The 25108-nt window shown below is 50.6% G+C and overlaps 1 protein-coding gene across 1 annotated transcript; it reads right to left on the reverse strand.

The window, feature by feature from the left end:
* Positions 1–1750: 1750 nt before the first annotated feature.
* On the reverse strand, positions 1751–6654 carry LHFPL7 (LHFPL tetraspan subfamily member 7). The gene is made up of 3 exons (XM_020894334.2): positions 6443–6654; positions 4528–4666; positions 1751–2350 (listed from the first exon to the last, which is right to left on the reverse strand). The coding sequence occupies exons 1-3, from the start codon at positions 6641–6643 to the stop codon at positions 2088–2090; spliced, it is 603 nt and encodes a 200-aa protein (XP_020749993.2). The 5' UTR covers positions 6644–6654; the 3' UTR covers positions 1751–2087.
* Between the last annotated feature and the right edge of the window lie 18454 nt (positions 6655–25108).

Here is a 25108-nt window from a genome sequence, read left to right on the forward strand (position 1 = left end):
AAAGGGGACTTCCCTGGCAGTCCAGTGATTAGGACGCCACACTGCCCAAGGGCCCAGGTTAAATCCCTGGTCAGGGAACTAAGATCCTCCTAGCCACACTGCATGGTCAAGAGAGATGATTGAGGAACTTGGGGGGCAGGGGACCGTTGTAAGGTTATTACACAGAGGAGGCGGCTCATTTCAAGCACAGGTGGGTGACCTGAGGCCGAGTTTGGGCTTCTTCTTATTGGCATCTATCTGCTTGCTGCTTTTTGCACTGGGGATGCTGCTTAGGGCTCCTGAAATCTTCCCACACAAGCCTGACTCCCATCAGCGTGCTTCTGATGACACTTGAAACATACCAGGGGTCTTTGAGTCCATCTACACACCATGGGGCGGCTTCCTAGGTTTTCTATTACCTTAATCCATTATTCTGTGACTTTTTAAAAGTAATTATAGTCCTTATTTTCTGAGAGATGAATGCAGGCTGCATTCTCAGTGGCCGATGTGTTTTTCAAAATTGTAGAATTGCTGTAATAATATAGTGCTGTTGTTTACAGATGGTCTTAGTTGAATGTTTAAAGCCAAAAGAGTTTGATGAGCTGGGTCAGGGCAGAGATGTCATTCTGTCTCTATCACAGAGTCAGGCAGCCCTGGATCCAAATCCCAGCTCTGCCACCAGTCAGCTGTGTGACTTTGGGCGAGTGACTCTGTCTCTCGGAGCTACAGTCTTCACTTCTGTGAAATGAGGATAACAAAGTTTCCTTTAAGGAGAGGAGTTGGGCACTGAATGTTTTTTGCTTGCTCAGCCTCCTTGCCCCATTCCAGGACTAGCAATTTCTCCCATCTTCTGGGAAACTGTATCACGTACATTATAACTGTGGCCTTCTAGTCTAGATTGCTGACACCCCCCTCTCCCCAGGGGGACGCATGACCCAGTCCTGGCCAATCAGCTTCCTTCCTTGGGAGGAGAGTGGTTCACGCTTTCTTCCACTGCAGCCACAAGCTAGAGGGATGCCAGCCTGGAGTTGCCTGTCACCATGTGTCCTGGGGGTAGAGAAGCAGGCGTGACTGGATCCAGGTAGTCGAGTGAAATCCTTAGAGCTCCATCTGTGTCCACCTCGTGGCTCCGCTCTCCTCCATGCTGGTTTATACAGGTCCCAGGCCCATCTCTGAACCAGTCATTCCGACCATTCCTGATTGGCTAAAAGGTCTCATTTGTCCATCTTAAAGCCTGGAGCAGTCAGAAAGTGGCTGAGGGGCACGTCCGAAGGGAGGATTAAGGTGCTGCTCCCAAAGCAGGGCACTGGGTCATGATCAGCAAAGGTGACAGGCTGACTCCAGCACCCCATGGCAGAGAGAGCAGTGTGGAGCTGTGAGGAGACCCACTGTGGGCTCAGAAGTCAGCATGGCCGGAGGGAGAGGGGCAGGGTCTGGTGGGTGACAAGAAAGAAGCTGAAGAGAGAGGTCGGGACTGCATCTCAAGGGGCCTCGTGTGCGCCAAGTAACGGTGAGGTTTTCATATCAACGGGATTCTTTGCATGAAGGGTGAGACAGGTCCTTAACTCCTGACCCCACTCCCTGCCGAATCCCCACCCCAACACTGGACCAGCTCTCATTTATAAGGGGACGTTCTCATTGATGGGAAAATGAATACTTTCCAGATTCACCAAGAGGAGGAGTTGTAGAAAGGGTGGGAAGAGAGAGAGAGAATATGCACGTACCCATTAAAAGGTGTAGTATCTGAGTGACGACCATGGATCCAGAATTGCCCGACACTTGTCATGAATAGGTTTATGCTCACCACAGTCCTCCTGTGAGGTCAGGATTACAATAACAATGCCTAAAGTTTGCCTAACATATGCTAAGGGCTTTATCTATACACAGCATCTTAAGTCAATTCTCATAACAGCCCTCCAAGCTAGGCATTATTTCAACACCCACCCCCCGCCCCATTTTACAGAAGTTATACACTGAGGTCCAGAGAGATGAAGCGATTTGCCTGAGGCCACACAGCAAGCAAGCAGCAGAAGTGGGATTTGAACCTGGGTGTGTGGCGATTTCATACAACTCTAGCGTGGGCTCTTTTTGCTCCTCCTCAGATGTTTTTATTTGGTCGTTTCTGGCACAAGGATGATGCTCTCAGTATCACTGGAGAAGAAGATGGTCCTCCGCTGGACCTCGGTCACATGGGGCCGCCTCATCATGGGCAGGAGGCTGGCCAGGCCTGCGTTGAAGATGGCGGTCACGTAGCCCCAGCCTAGCTGGCACTGACCGCCATGGTACATGGAGGAGGCTATGCAGGCTTCCTTGGCAAACGGCGAGGCCAGGCTGATGGGGAAAACCAGCAGGCCCATGATGGTGGCGATGGCTAGAGAGAGCAGGAAGGAAAACCGGTGTGTTGGTCATGGGGCTCTGGGCTGACCTTCCATCCCAGTCCTCCCATCCACTCACTCATCATCCATCATACATTCACTTATTCACTGGCTCATCTATCTTTGTATCCACCGATCACTCAAGTAGACTTCCACCCATCTGTCCACCTACACACCCATCCTTTCAACCGTATTCTAGTCCACTCATGCTCTCCATCCCTCTGTCTACCTATCCATTCACTCATCCATCCATCTGTCCAACCACCCACTTAGCCACCTGCCCCCCACCAGTCCCCCCATCCTTCCATTCCTCCACCCATTTCCCCCATCCATCTAGCCATTCATCCATCTATTCAGTAATATATCTACTGATCCATCCATCTATCAGCTCATCTACCTACTTATACACACCACTCCACATATCCACCAACCCACCCATCCGTCCATGTATTCATTCCTCAAAACTGTTAGGGGCTCTGTGGAAGGCACTAGTGATACTAAGCAAATGAACCAGACACTTCTTCACTTTGGAGGCAGTCCCAGCGCAGGAGAGTCACGTGACCTCCAGCCCCCCTTCAGCCACACTTGTCCATTTGGAGTTCCTTGACTGTGCCTTTCTCTCTTGTCTCTCTATGCCTTTGCCCCTGAGGTTCCCATTACCTGAAACGCCCCTTCACATTGGTTAACTTCCCACTCATCCTTCCAGATTCATCTCAGTGATGCCTCCTCCAGGAAGCCTTCCTTAACACCCCCTCCAAACACTGAGGCAGGTACCTCTTGGAGTTTTCCCTTACCTTCTGTGCTCATCCTATTGTGCCAAATATCCACCAAGTTATAACTGCCACCCCTACTAGACACTGTGCAAGCCAACGACAAGGACTGTGTCTCCATTCATTGATTCGACAAATATCTAGTGAGTGCCTCTATGTGTGGAGCACTGTATCAGATGCTGGTGATGTCAAGGCAGACGTGTCCTTGACCTCACAGAGCTGATGTTCTTGTGGAGAGAGATGCACAATAATCAGGTAGGCAGACGTGATATTTCAGGCTATGAAAAATAGAAAGCAAGGCAAGAGGAAGGAGACTCTAAGCAGAGGGGAGCTCCCTTACCTTGAGGTCATGGGAGACCCCCACTGAGAGAGAGGTTTGAGCAGTGCCCTTAATAAAGTGGGAGGAGCAAGCTGTGAAGATCTGAGAAGAGAATATTCCAGGCAGAGGGAACAAGCTTGGTGTTTATGAGCAACAGAAAGCAAGCCAGTGTGGCCGGCGTGTGCTGAGCCTGGCAAAGCCAGTTAAGAGATGAGGTCAGTAAAGGAATGAGGGCCGCCTTGGTGGAGCCTCATCAGTAACAGGAAGTCATTGACGCGGTGGCTTGATCCGATTTCAGTTTTAACAGGTCTCACTTGGCCAAGGTGTGGCAAACAGGCTCTAGGGGACAAGGGTGGCAGCAAAGAGATGCGTGAGGTGGTCACCTCTAATCCAGGTGGGAGATGGTGGAGAATTAATTGGATGAGGCTTACCACCAAGACCTGAGCTAGATCATCCAAAGCCGATGTGTGAATTAGAGATAAGCAATCTTCTGGGCTTGGGGGCTTTCGAGGTGGCTCAGTGATAAATGATTTACCTGCCAAGCAGGAGATACGGGTTTGATCCCTGGATTGGGAAGGTCCCATGTAGAAGAAAATGGCAACCTACTCTAGTATTCTTGCCTGGAGAATTCCATGGACAGAGGCACCTGGCGGAGTACAGCCCATGGGGTCACAGAAGCGTTGGACACCACTTAGCTACTAAACAACAGTAACAACAATTCTTCTGGGCAAACACAGCTCTCAGCCCTCCCATCCTCAGCCGGATGCCCTTGTGCGGTGCACAACCTGCCCAACTGCATATGCTGGTCCCGGTAAAAATGATGCAAAGTGGATGCACAGGAGAGAAAAAAAGGAGGACAACTATTAGGACTGGGTTTGGATAAGGGCAAGAGAGGGTGATGTTAAGGATACCATTCCCTACCCCCAATTTCTGGCTTTTTAAAGGATCAGGAATAGTCTGCAGTCATAGGGTTTATCTCTGAGATTCAACCAGGAGGCAAGTCTCTGCTTACAGGCTCGCTCATTCATTCATCCATTCATTCCAAAAATATGTCTGAAACACTTATATGTGACATCACATTTACCTGCTGCTGCCTGCACCCCTGGCATTGGACCACTGCCCCTCCGTGGGCACAGTCCTTTGGGAGCAAGGACCCAGGACAGGAGGAGAATTGCATTGAAAGCCAATAGGAGCCAGCCTCCAAGGAGCATTGCAGCTGAAACCTGCCAGGAAGACAGAGGAGGGACAGTGTCGACTGGGCTGGGGCAGTCATGCACTCCCTCTGCTTAACTGATCAGCTGCTGAGTCCTCAAAACCCCACAAGGTCTGTGCTATTATTATCCCCGTTTTGTTGTTATTGTTCAGTCACTAAGTCATGTCTGACTCTTTGCAACCCTATGGACTGTAGCACGCCAGGCTTCCCTGTCCTTCATTATCTCACTGAGTTTGCTCAAACTCATGTCCATTGAGTCAGTGATACCATCCAACCATCTCATCCTCTGTCATCTGCTTCTCCTCCTGCCCTCAGTCTTTCCCAGCATCAGGGTCTTTTCCAATGAGTCAGTTCTTCGCATCAGGTGGCCAAAGTATTGCAGCTGCAGCTTCAGCACCAGTCCTTTCAAAGAATATTCAGGGTTGACTTCCTTTAGGATTGGCTGGTTTGATCTCTTTGCTGTCTAAGGGACTCGCAAGAGTCGTCTCCAGCACCACAGCTCAAAAGCATCAACTCTTCAGCGCTCAGCCTTTGTTATGGTCCAACTCTCAAATCCGCACATGACTACTAGAAAAACCATAGCTTTGACTCTATGGACCTTTGGCAGCACAGTGATGTCTCTGCTTTTTAATATGCTGTTTATGTTTGTCGTAGCTTTCCTTCCAAGGAGCAAGTGTCTTTTAATTTCATGGCTGCAGTCACAGTCCACAGTGATTTTGGAGCCCAAGAAAATAAGCCTGTCACTGCTTCCACTTTTTCCCCTTCTATTTGCCATGAAGTGATGGGACTGGATGCCATGATCTTAGTTTTTCCCATGTTGTTTTAAGCCAGCTTTTTCACTCTCCTTTTTCACCCTCATCAAGAGGCTCTTTAGCTCCTTTTCACTTTCTGCCATTAGAGTGGTATCATCTGCATATCTGAGGTTGTTGCTATTTCTCCTGGAAATCTTGATTCCAGGTTTTCATTGATCCAGCCTTGGCATTTCAAATGATGTAGTCTGTATACAAGATGTACTTTGTTTTACATATAAACAAATCAGATTATAAAGAGTTGGAGTCATTTGCCTCAGGGCACACAGGTAATTAAGCCTTAGAGATAGAATTAAGATCTGCATTTACCACCTTACCTTCTCTTTGCTGAGGCACCTTTGTATGGGTTTTGAAGGCTGTGTAATCTTCCTTAGGTGGGCTTCCCAGGTGGCATAGCGGCAAAGAATCTGCCTGCCAGTGCAGGTGACGCGAGAATCCCTGGGGTCAAAGAGTCAGGCTGGACTAAGCTCACACCCAGTCTCGCTTTGAGGAGCTGAACTGGGAGTCCCGACCCATTGTCCCGATTGCTGAATTGGTAATGTGCATCAAAACAGAGACTTTTGACATCTTAGCCGTGGTTTTCAAATTTAGCAGTGCTTAGAGGGTGACCAGGTAGGTGTGTACAGGTTGCGCACTGCAAAACTCTAGGAGATGCCTTTGGGAGTCATCACAGAAATGCATATTGATTATAGTAATTCTCCAGCAGATGGCAGTATAGTGTCCTGAGGAAGGGGCACTGTTTCCTAATCTGTATAAAGGCACTGCCTGGGCCAGCAGCTGCCTTCAGAATCACTCTGGGTGTTTGCTAAAATTCACATAGCCAGACCCCACCCCACACCTACAGAGTCATACAGAGTCAGAGGTTGGAAGGGAGGTGGGAAGAACTTGGCTTTTTTTTTTTTTCTGCTGACACGTTTGAGAATGCCCTGCTCCGGACCCCTCGAAGCTGCAATAAATTGACTAGTCCACTATCTCACCTTCCAGGCGAAGTCAGGAATATCATCCAGGGACTGGAAGGTCCCACAGCTCTGGTTCCAGCTGTCACCCTGAGGCCAGGAGCAGTAGGTGAGGACACCGAAGGAGAAAGTGGTGGTCTGGAACCAGGCAGGGGAGACGAGGCTGACGGCCGAGATGCAGGTGAGGGAAAGCCCCAGAGCTGCCCACACGCTGCTCACCATCAGGGCATGTCAGTGACCTAGGAGTCAACAGACAATATTCGTGGAAGGAGGACAATGGGATCTGGAAAGGATGTCCCTATTTTCCCCACCAGCCAGGCATCTGGTCCTCTCTTTGGATCCCAGGTCATTAGCCTCGCTTTGACCTGGGACACACTGGGAGGTGTTCATAACTGGGGTGGAGCTCTTTCCTAACACATTCTGGAAGTCAAAAATCCAAATTTTAGAATAAATGTTACTGCTTACACAGACTTTGGCACACAACCAGTCCTACTGGGAAGTAAACATCACTGGTCCATGCAAGACCCCTCTCATGTCTCACTCATTCATTCATTTCTTTCTCCATTCACTCGCTCTGCCTATCAAGCCTTGCAGCGTCCCTGAGGTCTGCTTCTCCCCAGAGGGGACCTTTGTCAAAATCACACACAGATGCTATGTTCCCAGCAACCATTCTGCTCACTGGCTACCTCCTCCCAGTCTCTGACCATTATTTAATGTTTATCTTTTTGTTTGGAGGTATTCTTGCAAAACCAATACTGTTCAGTCTGTGTGTATTTTTCATGTGCTTAATTAAATGGCATTGCTTTATATATTGCTGTTTTATGTGGTTCCACAGAGGTCAGGTGATACCTGGACTCATCCTTAAATGTCTCTAAATCACAGGATGCCAAGAGTTATTTAGTTTTCAATGCTTCTTCAACCCTTCAAGGAGAAAGTTTCCGTAAGAGCTGCAGGGTCTTAAACACCCCCCAATCATCTGTCATTCTCCTCTGTTGAAAGACGGGGAGCCTTGAGGAGGCCACGGAGTCTGGTGAGACTTGGGGGATGAGGTTGGACTTTTCTTGTATTTGTTGTAGTGGTTTTATTCTACTTATTAGTTATCTATTTGACATTTAAATGCATGTTAATGAGAAATCGAGTCGCTTTGAAGTTTGGTCTTACTAAAATAATAATAGAGTGTTGGAGGAGGAGGCTAAGGCAGGAAGGTGGTTTGCTAATAGCCAAAGTTGTCACTGATGGTCAGAAGCAAGGTCCAGAGGGGCTGGGGCAGCCCAGGGGCACCCAGCCAACCAAGGACATCGACACGGACCTTCCAGGGCCGGAGCTTTTCAGCCTGGGGTTTCACTTCGGGACCCTAAGCCTGGCCAGCACGTTGCACCTGGCCGGAGTCCTGGGCTTGGAGCCAGCCGATCCCTCTAGCATTTCCCAGCTGTGTGACCTGGAGCAAGTTACCCCGTTGCCCTGGGCCTCAGTTTCTCCACCTGTAAAAGCAGATTCTAACTCCCGGGGGGCAGAGAGTGTTGGGTTCCATCACTGGGCAGGGCGATGAGTAGAAAGAAACACACGAAGCACCACGTCTCCCGGGGTGACCTCGGGGAGGCCACCTCATCTCTCTGGAAATGGGGCCGTTGGGGTTGTCGTGAAGGTTCTCGGGGGTCAGATGCAGCCGTGTTGCAGGGAGAGGGGGCTGAGCTAAGCCGGGGAAGGGAGGTCGGGGTTGGGTGGCACAAACGTTTTATTCCCAAGCTTAGAAAAACCTCACAGCAGCCAGCTAGCAAATGAGATGCAGTGCCTTAAAGTGAGGGAGGGTGGTTTTTTTTTTATTTTCCCCCCACACTGAAATCAGCCTCAACTTTGAGGTTGGCAGGATCCCGAGGGGTGTAATTCCAGCCAGGAAGCTGGGGAGCCCAGAGCAGACTGCAGCCTGCGATTTTGCCTCTCCCTGGCTGCCCCAGTGCCTCTCCAGGCATTTCTGACCTTGAAAGGAGTTTTGTTCTCCAGATAATATGCTCAGTGTCACCTGGGAAAATCACACCAACCATCCAGGTGCCCAGAAACTTAAATGAGGCAGTCTAACCCGAAACCACATCCGTCCGGGTTCCAATTAGCTGGAATTCACCTAAGGGAAACTTGAAAGGGATTGGATGTTTTCTCCTCCAGCTCGGCGCTTTGCTGCTCAAGGCAGCTGACAGTCCTTGAGCACTCATCACGGCCCCTTCTAAGCTCTTTCAGTGCCTCATTCAGTTTAAGCCTCATGGTTCCCCCATGGTAGGGTGGGTGTTACTCTTATCTGAGTTCCCATTTTACAGATGGCAAAATGAAGCCTCAGGAAGTGAGCAGTGGACCAGGGTCTCAAACTCAGGGAATGGGACTGCTGACTCTGAGCCCTAAACCCAGAGTGATATTAAGGAATTCATTTAAAGTCAAACACCCCAGCATTTTTCAGGGGCTACCCAGGGTTAAAAGTTTGGTCAACCCTCTCCCCTTCTCCAGCCAGGGAGCCTGGATGGGCTCGGGAGCCATAGACAGCCATGGCAGGAGGGGACCTGGGACTTGGGAGTTTAGAGGTGGCTACTAGTGTCTTACTATGTCCTTACTAAGTCCCTTTCTCATTCTGGCATTCGTGTATCCTCATCCGTCAATTGGAAGGAGTTCATTCATTCATTCATTCAGCTTTTATGTGCCCAGCCCTATGTGACCTTCATAGATACAACAGCGAAAACACTCTGCCTGTCTTGAAGGAACTTAGGGTTTGGTGGGCAAGATAGGGAAACAAGATAGAACAATATGGTCCATCCGTCCATCCATTCAACAAATTTACTGAGTACTATGTTCTAAGAACTATTCTAGTGCTGGGGATTTAGTAGTGAGGAAAACAGACAAAAACAACTGTCCCCATGGAGCTTACAGTCCTGTGAGAGAGAGAGAAACAATAAGGAAATAAGTCAATATGAAAGATGCCTGACGCAGGGACTTCTGCTGAGGTCTAGTGCACTGGGGTTCTGTACTTCCATTGCTGGGGGCACAGGTTTGACCCCTGGGCAGGGAGCTAGGGTCTCATATGCAGTGGGCAAGGCCAAAACAAAAGGATGCCTGATGTAAATAAGGCCACAGAGAAAAATGAAGCCAGGAAGGGAGATGGTGAATGAACAGGGGAGGGTCATGGAAAGCCTCACGAGAAGGTGACCTCTGAGCAGGAGCTGAGGGAGGAAGCCATGTGGATCTGTGGGGGAGGAATATTCCAGGCAGGGGGCAGAGCAGGTGCAAAGGCCCTGAGGTGAGCCTGTACTTGGCATGCTGCAGGAAGCAAAGAGGCCCGGTGACTGGAAGGAATGAGGAAGCAGGCAGAGTGGGAGGCTTTGTAGGCAATGACAGATCTTTGACTTTTAATTTCTGAGTTAGATGGTGGATCTGTGGGTGGTCTTGAGCAGAGGTGGGACATGACTTGTCTCAGTGTTTTAAAAAGGTCAGCTCCGGCTGTTGGGTGGAGAAGAGGCCGAAGAGAAGGCAAGGGAAAAGGAACCAGGAAGCAAATTCAGTGGGTCGGGTGAGAGACATTCAGTGGATCAGACAGAAAAGAGACAGGGAGGGCAGAGGCAGGTTTGGGATCTATGTTGAAGGTCAAAGGTAGGTCCAGCCAACCGGATTTGTTTATGGACTGGACTTGGAGAGTGAGGGGCAGTGGGGAGGCAAAAATGCCTCCAGGGCTTTTGACCTTGGCACCTGGGACAGGGGAGCTGTCCTTCCTTGAGACGGGGAAGCTGCAGGAAGGGTTGGTTCGTTAGGAGAAGGGAAGCTCTCTGAGCATGGTGTAGCCCAAGTGGAGTCTGAGATGTGCACTTCACCAAGCCATCAATCGACGGATGCACACAGACACAGCGTCACACCAAGGGAAGCAGCACGACATCAGGGGCAGGCACAGAGCAGGGGCGCCTAGGGCCAGGTGGACATCCAGGCTGAAATCTGAAGATGCGCAAGTCGGGGTTGGGGCAGGACTCTGACCCGCATCCCTTGTCTCACCTTCCCAGCCACGCAGCCTGGTGCGTTTCCAGCTCCGGTACAAGTCGGCCATGTGCACAGGGTCAAACTGTGATGTAACGTAATGACTCCAAGCTTTTGTTTCCCCATTGCAGTGGACTGAATGTTTGTGTGCCTCCAAATTTATATGTTGAAATTCTACCCCCAACGGTGATGCTGTAAAGAGGTGAGCCGTCGGGAGGGGATGAGGTCATGAGGGTGGAGCTTCCATGAGGCTTAGAAAAGAGACCCCAGAGACCACCCTCACCCCTTCTGCCACGTGAGGATGTAGCAAGAAGGCAGCCATCTGTACACCAGGAAGTGGGCTCTCACTAAACACCAAAATCTCCCTGATGTTGGAATTCCTAGCCTCTGGAACTGATGGAAATAAATTTCTGTTGGTTATAAGCCATGTAATCTATGGTACTTTGTATATAGCAGCCTGAATAGACTAAAACATCCAGCCCTAGAAGGATGGCCACATCCTAGACTAGGCGGACTTAAACTTTTGGAGTTGATGGACTCCTTTGAAAATATGATTTAAAAGCATGGCTGCATTCTTTATGCAGACTTGAGTGCGCATGCACGCGCGCGCACACACACACACACACACACACACACACACACACACACTACTGTAATTTCAGGGGCTCATGGACCCTTAAAGCTCATTATAGCTCCCAGACAATGCTTTCCTCTCCCCCTAGTCTTCACCTCACCTCCCTCTTCTCTCCAGACTCACCTACTTCAGGTCAAGACCCTCCAACGTGGCTACTTATCAGGCTCCAGTTTTGAACATAAATCTTTGACCGTTTGAAGAAAACAGTCAGACTGGTGAACGAAGCCCAGGTGTGCGATAAACTGGCCTGTGTGCGTTTTCCTTCCCGGTTTCTTAAACAGACAGCCTGTCACTGGGCTGCTGGGTTGGCCGGGCAAAGAGAAAAGCCAGCCCCAAATCAGAATGGGGTGAGGGTGTGGTGTCTCCTGGGTAGGAGAAGGTGTGAATAGGGATTAACCGAGATTAAACGCCAGGTGTTGAAATTCTTGCCGTTGTGCTGTCTGCCTTTCTGCCTCGGTAATTCTAGTTGAGGGAAATTTCTCTGGGATCTGAATATCCACCCTGCGGGCTGTGAACTTCTAGAGAGTAGGTTCCGGATCTGAAAAGTTTTATCCAGTAGGTGCTTGTCTTGTCTTTTGCTGTAAATGATGGAAGTGCAACTCCAACCGGCTCAACAAGAAACGAGGAATGTATCAGCTTACATAACTGAAAATTCTGTGGTGCAGCTTCAGGCACAGCTGGCTCCAGGGGAACAAGCAGCGGCCCCACTCTCTCTCTCTCCATCTCTCAGCTCTGTTCCTGCCGAGTCGGTTTACTCTCAGGCAGATTCTCTCTCAGAGTGTTGGCTTCTGGTGCCTCCAGGCTTAGCAACCCCAGGGAAGAGAAAGCTCTTCTTCACACACGGTGGCTTGGCTGCAATGACTGTGATTAACTCTCACTGGCCAGACATGGGTCCCATCCATGAACCGGACATTGTGGCCAGGGAAACGGGATCCTCTGATTGGCCGGACCTAGGGCCTGGGCAAGGGTTAGGGGTTGAGGGTGGGAGACTGGGGATGAGAGTAGGCGTGTCCTGACGTCCACCACACTGGAACCACATGAACTAAAGGTGGGGCGTGGGGTGGCTTCTAGGAGGAAAACCGGGGTGCTGTTACAGAGGACGGGGAAATGGATGCTGGGCAGGGGAGAACACGAGGCGTCACTCTGAGGCTATAAATGCTGACATGACAAATGATACACACGGGAAGCAGGAGGATTGAGACTGAGACTCGAGTCCTAGCTCTGCCACCTACTCTTAGGCTGGCCTTAGTCAGAGCATCTCTGCTTTACTGGGCCTTAGCCTTTCCACTGTAAAATGAGGGCATCTGGAATATACCAAAGTTTTGAAGAGATGATTGCCAGGGGCTTTCTTCCCCCACTCATTCAGTCATATATTTATTCTCTTTTTTCTTTCAGTCAATATTTGTGGAAGGGCTTCAGGGTTAGTGTCAACTGATCTGAATCCAAGTCTGATCTCCGGCAGGCCTGACTGCTGCACCTTCTGAAGTGTGCTTGGCGGTGTCCTTCCCGGTCACCCAGTGGCCCGGGACGCCATCCAGCCTCTGCTCACCTCCCGCGGCAGGCAGCTTGGGTCAGACTGCCACAGCCACTTGGCCAGCTAAGCCTGCAGTGATGAGGCCTGAGTCGTGGCTTGATCTCCCAACAGCCCCAGCTGTGGTCCAAGCCGACCTGACCGGATCCGAGGCCAGGGCTTGGGGATAGGGTTCTGGTGCTTTCTCTTGTAGACTGAGGTGAACTTCTGGGTGTAGAGCTGGTTTTCCTCCTGGCTGCCTGGAGGTGTCAATAATACAGCCCAGACGTGAGGAGCAGTTGGGTCCAATGATCACTAATGGCAGAGAGGAAATGGGACAGGCCAGCAGACGAAGTTCTTGCCCTTCATCCCTGCATATTTCACGTGGTTTCCCCAGAGATGCCCTGGAACTTCCGGTCGCATTTTCTTAAAAAGCTGTAGCCAATTCAGTAAAGAACGTCTTATATTTGCCCTCCCTCCTTCTCAGTCTCACAGTCCCTTTTCCTTCATTCTTGTTAAACTGGGATTACATCCCCAATAAGGCATTCGTTTGTTAATCTTGCCTCTGGCTCTGTTTTCTAGGGAACCCAGGCTGTGATCTTAGCTGTGTGACTTTGAATGATTTACTTAACCTCTCTGAGCTTCAGATCCCTTACCTGTGAAAAGGAGATAATAGAGCATCTCTTACAGGACTGTTGTGATGTTTAATGAGACAGTACAGGCAAAGTACTTAGCTCAATAAATGACATCTTTCATTAGTATAATTTCTGTGAATGAGGCATGGGACTGTATTATGTGAAAACATTTATTCAACATTGAACTTCATGAGTATTTACTGAGGGTCAAGTCTGTTTCAGATATTATGCTAGTGTTTGCTCCCAAGGACCTCACAGTCTAGAAAGTGAGACAGAGAAGTAATTGAGCAATATTGCAACAGGGTCATCAGTGCCCAGTTGGGGTTATAAGATTCAGAGGCTTTGGCATGGGGAGTGGGGATGGTAGTCAGGGATGGATTCTCGGAGGAGTTGGCATTAAAGCTAAGATCTGAAGGACACGTAGTAGCTATAGATGATGGGCACGTGGAGGGCACAGTGTTCAGACAGATGCCATGGTATGGGCAAAAGCCTGGGGTTGAGAGAAAACATCTCAAGAACATACTGGCACTCAGTCTCAAGAAGCAGGCGAGTTACAAGAGAAACAAAATGAATATGCACCAATGAAAATATGTGAATATGGTCTTTGCCAGGGAGTGTGTGAGTTCTAGAGCTATGCTGTTCAATGTGGTAGATAGATGTGGCCATGTGTGGCTATTTGATTACGATGAAATACAACTAAAAATGTAGCTTCTTGGTCACACTGGCCAAAATTTAAGTGTTCAATAGTCATCTGTGGCTAATGCTGGACAGTGCAGATACAGAACATCCCCGCCACTGCAGAGAGTTCTGTTGGAGGGGGCAGATGATGGCAGAGAAGGAAGAAGTCCTGGGAAAGCCCCTGGGAGGCACTGTCCTCTCTCCTTGGGAAGAGAAAAGCCAGGACTGGGAGTAAGGGGTGTTGGCTCTGAAAACAATGTACAACCTGACACCTCTTTGGTCAGGGTAATCGCTGGGTGTGTGCTGGCTGGCAGCCTCTCACCTGGGGGGAGGGGGCGCGCAGCAGGGCGGGGGAGGCCCAGGACTGCAAGGAGACTCTGCTAAGGTGGGGCTGAACCAGGAAGTCCCGCCCCTCCGGGGCCAGGAGGGCTCTGGGAGTTGTAGTTTGGCACTTTTGGGACTCCCCCCTCCCCCACCTCAAAGCTCGGTGTAGGTAGGAGCATTGACACTGGGCGTGGGCTGGGCATTTCTTGGGGTGCAAAGTTGGGAGTGGGCTGGCTAGGGCTGGGGCCACATCCGGGTTGGGGTTTCTGTGATGAGTGGCAGAAAAAGGACTGTCTTCTCTCCCCCCACTTAAGTTCTGGGATAGAGAGGAGATTCCAAGATGGAGGACTAAGCTGAATGGGCAGCTGAGAGACATCCAGTTTCAATAGAACCCTCAGCCCACACATTCTGGTGAATTGAGATTTGCCCAGAGAGACAAGAAGTTCCCATAAGGTTAGGGGGGAGAGGTAGCAGTCAGTACTCTATTAAAACTGTTGGTTATTCATGCGTTTAATCCAATTAAGCACAGTATTTTCTGAGGACATACTATTTGCCAAGCCCTGCCCTAGGCACTGAGAATCAGGAGTGAACTAGAGACAAAAGCTCCTGCTTCCAGAAGTTCTAGAGAGGACAGCAAACAACAAACAGGGACTTGCCTTTGCTGATACAATACACATGTAATGGAAAAACCCTACTTTAAAGGTGGATTTTGAGGCATTTTTAGTTTCAATCCAACCATTCTCCCTACCTCGAAGACGCCACCCTGGGCATGGTTGTCATATTTACTTTTTATTTATTTTTTAAAATATTTACTTATTCGGATGTACCAGGTCTTAGTTGCGGCATGCAGAATTACCACTTGTAGCATGCGGGATCTTTTTTTAGTTGCACCATGCAAACTCTTAGTATGTGGGACCTAGTTCCTAGACCTGGGATTGAAAAGAAGGAACAGGTCCTGGAAAAGTCCCAGGACGGCACTGTCCTCCCTCCTTGGGAAGAGAAAAGCCAGGGCTGGGAGTAGGGGGTACGGAGTCCCAGCAACTGCACAACCAGGGAAGCGCCTGGTAGTCGTATTCAAAAGCCACTGAGTTGGATCCTGTTGACGACTGTTCTCCAGACATCCAGCTGATACAGGAGATTATTCTAAGCTGCAAGACGTCATAGAGCCACTACCTCACCACATCTGGGTTCCATCACCGTGGACAAGTCTCCTAGGGAGCCTCAGAATGCTCCTTGATAAGGTACGGAGGTGCCGATCCTTGCTCCAAAAGTGCAGATTAAAAGAAACAATGGATATGATGTATCTCCTGTAACAAGAGTCCCTTCTCCTTACACACACACACACACACACACACACTCTCTCTCTCTCTCTCTCTCTCTCTCTCTCTCTATCTCTCTCTGAGAGAAGGACAGATAAGGGAGCGGGGAGCCAAACAGCATTACATTCTTTTTTCTCTCTTTGACTTCACTGAGGTCTAACTGACTTAGGTCTTTCAGTTATTGTCTCCATACATTTCCTTCCTAAGGAAGGAAGCATAAATCCCAAATGCAATTCAACTTCTTTGTGCAAATATTGCTGACAGCGTCTGGAAGCTCTGTGACAGTCTATATCTTGCCAGCTCTATCTTGTCTGTATCACCAGTATGGTCAAGTCCCCACCAGTATGATGGGTCCCTGGCATCCAGCATGCTGTAGGTGCTGCATAGAAACCTATGGAACGAAATGAGTGAAGGATAGCAAAACAGACATTTTCTCGTTCAGGAGAGACTCCCTACGATTCTCTCAGCTTGTCCAAAAAGTCTATTCGGCTCACCCTTCATCCCCCAACTTCAACATAAGGCCGCAGGGATGACAGACTGTAGGTGCCCCAGCGGAAATGAGCCGCCCCGGGTGCGAGTCCCCTGCTCGCCGCGAGGAGGCGCGAGCGCTACGCACAGACCGGGCTCGCTCCAGGCGCCCGTAGCCCAAGCGATGCAATGGGCGAGGCTCTCCCGAGCGCCTCCTGAGTTCCCAGGCTGCACTAGGCGCTCGGGCGCAGACCCGGCGGCGGTTCGCCGGCTGTGTTGCGGGTGGTTCCCGGCCAGAGCCGGGGGCTAACCCCGGCAACGCAAGCAGGCATCACGAACAAATGTTCTGAGTCGGGCAAGGCAGGGTCGGGGCTCGACGGCCGGGAGCGCTTCCGGGAGGAGTCTCGGGGGAAACTCGCGACCTCTGACCTGCCGGACCGTCCCCCTGGTCCCGGCGCTGAGCAAGAGCTCGAGTCTGCGGCTGAGCTCCGCCCCGGGGCCCTCCGCGCAGGCGCCACCGTCCGCGGTTCCCATGGCGACGGGGGGCGCTTCCCCGTCCGAGGCCCCGCCCCCAGCAGGCTAGGCTGCGCGGGGCCGCGGGCGGCGCAGGCAGGTGCCGCGGGCTGCGGGCAGGTGGCGGCGCGGCGCGGACCGGCGGCGGCGGCGGCTCTAGGGTAGGTTGCGCGGCGGCCGCGGCGTGTCGGGGCCGGCCATCAGTCCCGTGTCCCCGGCCTGTGAGGGGATAGAGGAGGCGGTGGCCGGCGGTGGCTGCCGAGTTTCTGCTCCGCTGAGGCCCCCGGAGAAAAGTTGACAAAGTTAGCCCGGGAAGAGGTGGGGACCTGGTGGATCTCCCCGGGCTCTGGATCTGCGGGGAGGGGGCATCTCGAATTGAGAACCGGAAGGTCTGTCTCTCCAGACTTGGGAGTGGATCCCGCGGGAAGATCCAGCACTGGGCAGCCAGTGGATCCCGCGCCACTCGGCTGGAGACCTGCGAGTCGATATTAGTAGTGGATCTGGCCCCGGTGGCCCGGGGTCCCATTGGGTCCCCCAGCCTGGGGTGACTGTGGACGGTGATTGGAAACTGGGAGCTAGTTGATCCCTCTCCCCTGCCCCCTCACTGGTCCGAGCCTTGGTAGTGATTCCGAGAGGAGACCTGGTGGCCGGGAACTGGGGATCGTTGGAGATCCGGGCTACTCAGCCTGCGACTGCTAGGATCTGGACGACCGTGCGGGTTGGAGGCCCAGGAGGTGGACACTGGGAAGCGGGGGTGCGGATCGAGGCGGAGCCGGAGGCGAAGGGATCCTGCGGGCAGCGGGGGCGGTGGAGAGAGCTGCGCGCCGGGCCCCACGGGTTCCGGACGCGCCCTCCCCACCCGGTCTGCGCACCCCTCCGCGCGCCTTCCCAGGGCAGAGTCTCCCTGATGAGATTAAGGCTCAATCCCCCTGCTCCCCGGCAGGCTCGGCTGGCCCCCACCCCGTTGGCGCCGCCGCCTAGAGCTACAGGCGGGGCCCTGGGGAAGGGAAGCGGCGCGTTGACCCCCGATCCGGGCCCGACCTTTCCACACCCTCCTAGCAAGCACCCGGCGCGTAGCCCGGTCGCCGCGCCCTGAGACCCTGCTTCTCTGCTGGTCCGTGGCGGGTCCGTAGTGGCGCGGGCGCATGACCTGCGCGCGCCACCTGGGTGGCCAGGGCTTCCTGCCCGCAGGACTGAACTTTCTCCAGCCAGGAACTGCCACTACCTTTTGGAAAGGAAAGGATTTTACCTGTTGCACAAAGAAAGTGATTTTTCTTTGCAGCTTCTTTGTGACCTTGGACAAAACACTTAACATCTCTGAGCCCAGATCTCCCTTCTGGGCACAATGGAGTGGGGGTGGGGTCGCAGTCCTCCCTTTTCTGGGTGACTGGCGGGATTAATGGGTATAAAAGGTATGAAGCAGGTATGGGCTGTGTAAATACTAGTGGACCCTCATTCTGTGGCCTCTCCTCTCCCTTGTCTTATCCCCGCCGCCTCTCCTAGGGTATCTGAAGGAAGGCTCACGAAACTCAGCTTGCTATCTTTTTAAACTGCAGGATTAGAGAGATATTTAACTTGGTCATTCTTCCAAAGGGGTTTAATTGCCCCTTTGATCCCCCTTGCAGAGAGAAGCTCTAGGGTTTGGCTAATCAGTAACCTGGCCATTTGGACAAGACTTCTCCTTTGGCCCAGCTTTTCCTTTGCTAATGCATCAGAGCTCCTTGACAAACATGCATTCACCCCCAGACACTGGCATCTTACCCCTGGGACAGTTCCAGAGGGAGTTGTGCAGACACTCGTTGAGGTCCTGGTGGTTTTAGGGGGAAGCTTTTTTGAAAGGATTGGCATGCTTGACAAGGGTGCAATTATCCTAAAGAAGTACAGGGTTTCATTCGGTACTGTGTCTGGGTACGTGAGTGGCTCTTTGGTCAACCAGGGTGTGTATTGAGTGCCTACTCTGTGGAGGACACTAGAAATGACGTGACCCAGAGCAATATAGGATCTGTCCTTCTGGCTTGCAATCTAGTTATGAACAATCAACTTGCCCTGCAGTCCAGTGAGATAACTGTACTGATTCTTGATGTTGGGCGTACAGCCCTCACCTCAGATTCTGGAGGTGCCCTACCCCGCTTGAAGGTCCTGGGGGTTGTCTTTTATTCAGGACTGATCTTGACAGGAGAATGGAACAGCCCACTATCTTGTCCTGAGCCTTTCTCCCGTCTCAGCACCCCCAGAATACATCTCTGACCAACTCAGAAAGAGAGCCCCAGGGGGAATGTTTTAAAAGGGCCTTCATTCATTCATTCAACAAATATTTCAAGACACTGTGTCAAAGAGAAGGCTAGCAGTCCCACCCTTAAGTGGCAAAGTCTATGTGAAAAGAGGCAATTGTCTGGGAGGAAGGGCTGAGGACTTCTGGCCTGGGGAGGGATGGAAGGCAGGGAAGCTTTCTTGGAGAGCTTGTCTACCAGTGGGGAGAGGATGATGTTATACGCTGTAGAGAGAACAGAAAGGCCTGGACAGAGGAGCGAGCGTGGGGTGTTGGCAGGAGAAACTGGCAGGGACCAGGTCGGCTATTCCCAAGGATCTGGACTTTATTCCAGGGCAGTGGGGCACTGTGGAAGTTTCTCGAGGGGAGAAGGATGGAGTCAGATGTGTGTTTTGGGAAGCTTGCCCGTCTCTTGGGGAGATTGGATAAGGGTATGCCAGGAGGCTGGAGACCGCTCAGAAAATCCAGGTGAGGGGTGACGACGGTATTGAACTTGGGTAGAGACAGTGGTCAGTGTTGTGTTTAGAGAGCTGCTCAGTTGAAGACCCCTTTCTGGAGGCCTGGCAATCAGTCTGGAGAAGGAAACCTCCAGGGGAAGTGGCCTGAATGTTTTAAATGTCTTGTATTTCATTCCATTCAGCACACCTTCCTGTGCATCAGTTGTCCACTTGCCCTGGGAGGGTCATGAAACATCCAGGTCCTCCCAGGACTTTGCCCTGGAACCCTCACCACCTTCCTATGGGAGGAGGTAGGGCTTGTTCTTCCCGATTTACAGATTCAGGACTCAGTGGTGTGGCAGCAAGGTCTTTGCCAGTCCCCCGTGGCAGAACGGGGACTTGAACCCACTTCCCACTTGCAGCTTGTGCATGTTTGGAGTCAGGGAGGTTGAGTAGAGAAACCACGAAGGTTGGTGAGGTTGGGTCAGGATGCAGCAGGGTGTAAACCCAGAGAGGCTTCCAGAAAGAGGCAGGGACAGAAAGGAGGAAGCTGGCCAGGAAGAACTGGGGAGAGAACTTAGAGATAGCACATAACACATCAGAACAACCACTTTTTACCAGACCCTTTACAAGTGCTGGGCTCTGGCGAAGTTCTTTTGTTCTTTTCTAAATTCTTCACAACAAAGCCAGGCGATGCTACTTCTGGGACCCTTGATTCTGCACTTTATCAAACCGAGGCTTCAAGGAGTCCTTCTGCCCAAGCCCACTACTCGAACTCCTGTCACTCACAAGGAAGCTCAAAAACTTTGAGTTGAGTGATAGATACACACACAGTTTTTTCCCCTTCAATGTGACAGATATTTTATTGAGTGTTTTCTGTGCAAAAGAGCCCCTGTCCTTAGGAGTTCACTCTGCAGAAATCTGGTCGACCCAATGGAAGGAAGGGAGGGGGAAGTCAAAGTGAGACAAATATGGTGACTCTGGACTGACTTCTGGGAAGCAGTTATCACTATTGCATTTGCTAATTGCTCAGTTGAATGACCTTTGAATCTTGTCTCCACTGAGAATATAAAATATGTCCCCAAAGCCTGCTCTTTGTATATTTACATCCCTGAGTCAGAAGAGATACACACACACACACACACGTAGTATAATAATACATATAATGTTACATATAATGACATATATCATGTTGTTCCTATAATAATATATATAATAAAGACTTCCCTGGTTAAGACTCCATAGAGTTCAGTGGTTCTACTGCAGGCGGCAAGGGTTGGATCCCTGGTCCAAGAACTAAGATCCTGTGTTCTGTGCAACACAGCCAAAATAATAATAATAATCACAATATATGTGTTATTGTGAAAATAACATGTAACACACCAAACACTTCAAAGATGGCAAAAGTATTTTATGTTAAGTGAAATAAAATCCCACTCAAGACCCCCGTCCCATTCCTCAGAGATAATGCAGTCAGCAGTTTCCCTTGACTGTCCAGAAACTTTCCAAGTCCATATGCTCTGTCCACTTCCTTCCAAGCCCTTATCACACTCTAACTGTTTTAAGTTGTTTTTTTTTTGTCTATCCTGGAGCCAGACGGAAAGAGTTGCATCTTGGTTCTGCCACTTATCAGCTCCGTGACCTTGGGCAGGTGACTTAATCTCTCTGAACTGCAGTTTCCTCTTTGGTTTCGCTGTTTTTTGGGCAAGTCATGTCCTACTGTTTGCAACCCCATGGACTGTAGCCCGCTAGGCTGCTCTGTCCATGGGATTCTCCAGGCAAGGATACTGGAGTGGGTGCCATTTCCTTCTCTCGGGGATCTTTCTGACCCGGGGATTGAACCCGTGTCTCCTGCATTGGCAGATGGTTTTGTTTTTTTTTTTTACCGCTGAGCCACCAGGGAAGCCCCTTCCTCATCGGTCAGCGGAGATGATAACGGGTCTTACCTCTGAGGGTTGCTGTGAGGAGGAACTGAGAAGGCACATGGTCAGTGCTCAGGGTGTGTTGATTATCATTATTCTCGTTCCTTGTGGTGGTCGTAGTAGAGTCGGTATTGCTTCCTTTCCCTCTAGACAGCCCTCCAAGAAGGTGGAAACCCCTGTTGGTCTTCGCTGCTCTTTCCTTAGTGAAAAGTTGTGGAATAAACAGATGAACAACAGCAATCATAAGTCAAAGAATTTCACACAGAAGTTAAACATAGATCTGAACCCATATTAGACTGAGTTGGCTTACTGTACTCTTTTGAAAAACTGAACACTACGCCAAGCCATGAAGGTGCTGTTAGTTACTGAGCAGATGCCCTGCTGCTGGACATTCTGAGTGGTCTGTTATCTTGCTGTTTCACCCAGTGTCATGTGTCTTTGCATACCTGTTGCACTCGATAAGAGGACAGATTCCAGGATGGGGAACAGTTGGAATAAAAGGTATTTAGGATGTCGGTCTTTCCTGTTTGTAAAATGGACACAAGGTGCTTGTGACCATTAGCAATAAGGACTGTGGAACACTTGGCACCAAGTAGATGATAAATAAATGATCCTGTGAGTGTGGAGCTGGGGTGGGGATTCCCGACTGGGTTAGAGTGAGGAATTCTGCAAAACTTAAAGTTGGTTACAGAATTAGATATTCCCAACATCTCTTGGGAATATTGCAGAAAGTCAAGATCCAGACTGCTTGCGTTCAGATCCCAGCTGCACTACTTTCCCGCTGTGTGGCTTTGGGCAAAGTAGTTAACCTCCTGGTGCCTCAGTTTCCTCATCTGTGAAATAGGAGTAGGTGTGGTGCCTGCCTCCTGAGATGGATGAGCATTAAATGAGTTAATACATAATGCCCTATCTAAAAAAAAGATTAAATGAACCTGTGTATAAAACAGAAATACACCCACAAACCTAGAAAGCAAACTTATGGTTACCAGCGGGAAAAGAGGTGGGGAAGGGATCAGTTAGGAGTTTGAGATTCACAGATACACATGACTATATGTAAAATAGATGACCAATAAGTACAGCGCAGGGAACGATACTCAGTATTTTGTAGTAACCTATAAGGGAAAAGAATCTGAAAAAGAATATATATGTATAACTAAAAAATATATATATAACTAAATATATATATATAAACTATATGTATATATAACTAAATCACTGTGCTGTCCACTGAAACTAGCACATTATAAATCAACTATACATCAGTTTAAAAAATACATACAAAATACATAGTTCCCTGTAATGAATGTTCATGTGTTAGCTAAGGTCATCATTATTAGCATCATTATTATTTATGAAGGTCTGGTTGAGGTTACTTTTGGTTCTTGGAGCCCCAGGGCCTTGGGGAAAGGAGTGACTCAAGACCCCTGCTTCAGTGTTTTTCCCCTTCTGCTCTAGCTGGAGGGTTGTCTGTTAATAGATCACTGTTTACAGGCCTCTCGTCCCCAGGTTGAGCCTTGATCAGCCCATTCTGGCCGTGGGGGGTCTCGAATGCTCTTTATTTAAGGTATATTCACACTGCCCCATTGGGAAGGCTATCAGCAGGTTTCAGGGAGCCTGCGGTTATGCCTATCGGCCAGAGGCCACCAGAGCTAGATGCAGGGTTAGAAGTCATGTGTTCTTTCAGTGAACGTTTATCTCGTACCTGTCAGTTGGCAAATCCTGTGCTGGCCGTGGGGAAAATGGTATCTGCTGGATGTTGGAGCTGGATTTCCAGAGGGAAAGTCTGGAGCAGGATTGCTGTGTGACCCTACATAGGTCGCTTCACCTCTCTGAGCATTTCCGCATCTGTGCCGTGAGTCGCAGATGGGCCACGATGTCACCGAAGGTGAGAGAGGACAGTCTTTGCCCAGTGTGTACCTGGCGGTCTCTGCCCTGGCCCCTGGACCTCCAGAGGTTTGGGGGAGATGACTGAGACTGCTGTTCCTCCATCTGCGGAGACCTGGCTTTTGAGAACATTAAATGTCACTTAGAGTAACAGAAGAATAATAGGTAGAGACTGTTCATTCTGTCCCAGGCACTGTGCCCAATGGCTGTTTTATTTGATTCTCATGTCCCCACATTACAGGTGGGAAGACTGAGGCTCAGAGGGGGAGTCCCATGCCCCTCCTTGCTGGGAAGAGGCGGTGCTGATCCTTGCAGCCTGTCTCAGCCCCTGTGCCCTGGGTCCCTCCTCCGCGGCCGCCCTGGAGATCAGGCAGGGCTGAGCTGGACGATCCTAGTGTTCCGTCCCATCTCTGCTATGCCATTTCTGTGTGACTTTGGGCAAGTGACTTTGCCTCTCTGAGCCTCAGTCCTCATCTGCAGAAAGAAGATGCTAAGATTTTCCCTGTGGGGTGGTTGTGGGGTGAGGTGAGGTAACTGTGCACATAGTAGGTGCTTTAAAAAAAATGGGTGCCCCGCCCCATAAAAGGATCAGTTTAGAGTTTTTAAAAACTGTGTGTAAGTTATGCCAAAGAAGGACTTTTTGAATCACTATATAAATCTTCCCTGTTTGTAGTAGCAGAAATGACCTAGTGTTCTTGCCTGGAGAATCCCAGGGACGGGGGAGCCTGGTGGGCTGCTGTCTATGGGGTCGCATAGAGTCAGACACGACTGAAGTGACTTAGCAGCAGCAGCAGTAATTTAAAATAATAATTAGCACTGATGGACAGCTTCTTATACTCTCCACCCTTGTGCGTTATTTTATCCAGTCCGTTCTTGGTGCTGGTGTTGTTCCTATTTTATAGATGAGGAAGGAAACTGAGTCCCGGGGAGGTGAACCTCGTCACCCGGAGCTCCCGGCTAGTGACAGCCCTTTCGCATGTGTATCTCCTTGGCAGAGACAGAGCCGTACTCTCGAAGCCTCCAGGTCAGGGCTGCAGCTCCCAGCCGGCTCTGTGTTGATGTTTCTTTCCTTTTTATTTTGCTTCCTTAGTGACCAGAGCCCTTTCTGGGGGCCGTCCTGTTTACCCACAGCGTGGTGAGGCACCGCTGGGGGAAGGAAACGTGGGGTGTGCGGGGCCCCCGGGGGTGGAGAGGCCACTGGGTGTGTTGGGTACACCGAGGCCCCTCCAGGAACTCCGCTGACCCCTGTCTGGACATGGAGCCTGGCCCCGGTGGGCACAGTGCCTGCCGAGCCCTGCCCAGCACCCTGGACTGGGTCGAGGAGCTCCCAGGGCCTTTTGACCTGGGATGCGGCCCCAGTTTGTCCTCTCCTCTAGGGCTCCAGCCCTAGAAAGCTCCTGTCTTGTTTCTAGAATGGATTACCTGCAAGCCAGGGGCCGCGTCTGGCATGAGAAGGGGTCGGGGGCCCTGGGAGAGAACACAGAATATATTAGAGTGAGTTTAGGCCCTAGTCAGGCCCCCGGAGTGCTAGCACCCGCTTCCCTCCTGTGTGTCCTTGGGTGAGCCCCTTCCCATCTCTGGGCCTTTTTCACAGGGGGAGGGAAGACATGGATGAATAACTCCCAGAGCCTCTTATTCCTGCTGCTCCTTGTGGGAAGAATCAAAACCAGACCTTTAACTGAAGCACGCCAGGCTTCCCCGACCTTCTCTATCTCCCTGAGTTTGCCCAGACTCATGTCCATTCAGTCAGTGATGCCATCCAACCATTTCATCCTCTGTCACTCCCTTCTCCTCCTGCCCTCAATCGTTCCCAGCATCAGAGTCTTTTTCCAATGAGTAAGTTCTTGGCATCAGGAGGCCAGGGTATTGGAGCTTCAGCTTCAGCATCAGTCCTTCCAAAGAATACTCAGGGTTGACTTCCTTTAGGATTGGCTGGTTTGATCTCCTTGAAATCTGACAGTGTTTCCCCATTTTCCCCTTCTATTTGCCATGAAGTGATGCGACCAGTAGGACCCAGGAAGAGCCACCATTGATTGGAGACTTACCGTGTGCTAACTCCTTTGCTAGGGAGATGTTACATGTCTGTCTTCCT

This window comes from Odocoileus virginianus, chromosome 12, assembly GCF_023699985.2.
Source record: "Odocoileus virginianus isolate 20LAN1187 ecotype Illinois chromosome 12, Ovbor_1.2, whole genome shotgun sequence".
Lineage (NCBI taxonomy): Eukaryota > Metazoa > Chordata > Mammalia > Artiodactyla > Cervidae > Odocoileus > Odocoileus virginianus.

Excerpts from the sequence above, each read along its gene's own strand:
- LHFPL7 (XM_020894334.2), bottom strand. The coding sequence starts at position 6,643 with ATGGTGAGCAGCGTGTGGGCAGCTCTGGGGCTTTCCCTCACCTGCATC. Across the intron at positions 4,667-6,442 it reads TTCCTGACTTCGCCTGGAAG|GTTTCAGCTGCAATGCTCCT; the intron begins GTGAGATAGTGG and ends TCTTCCTGGCAG. Across the intron at positions 2,351-4,527 it reads AGGGGTGCAGGCAGCAGCAG|CCATCGCCACCATCATGGGC; the intron begins GTAAATGTGATG and ends TGCTCTCTCTAG.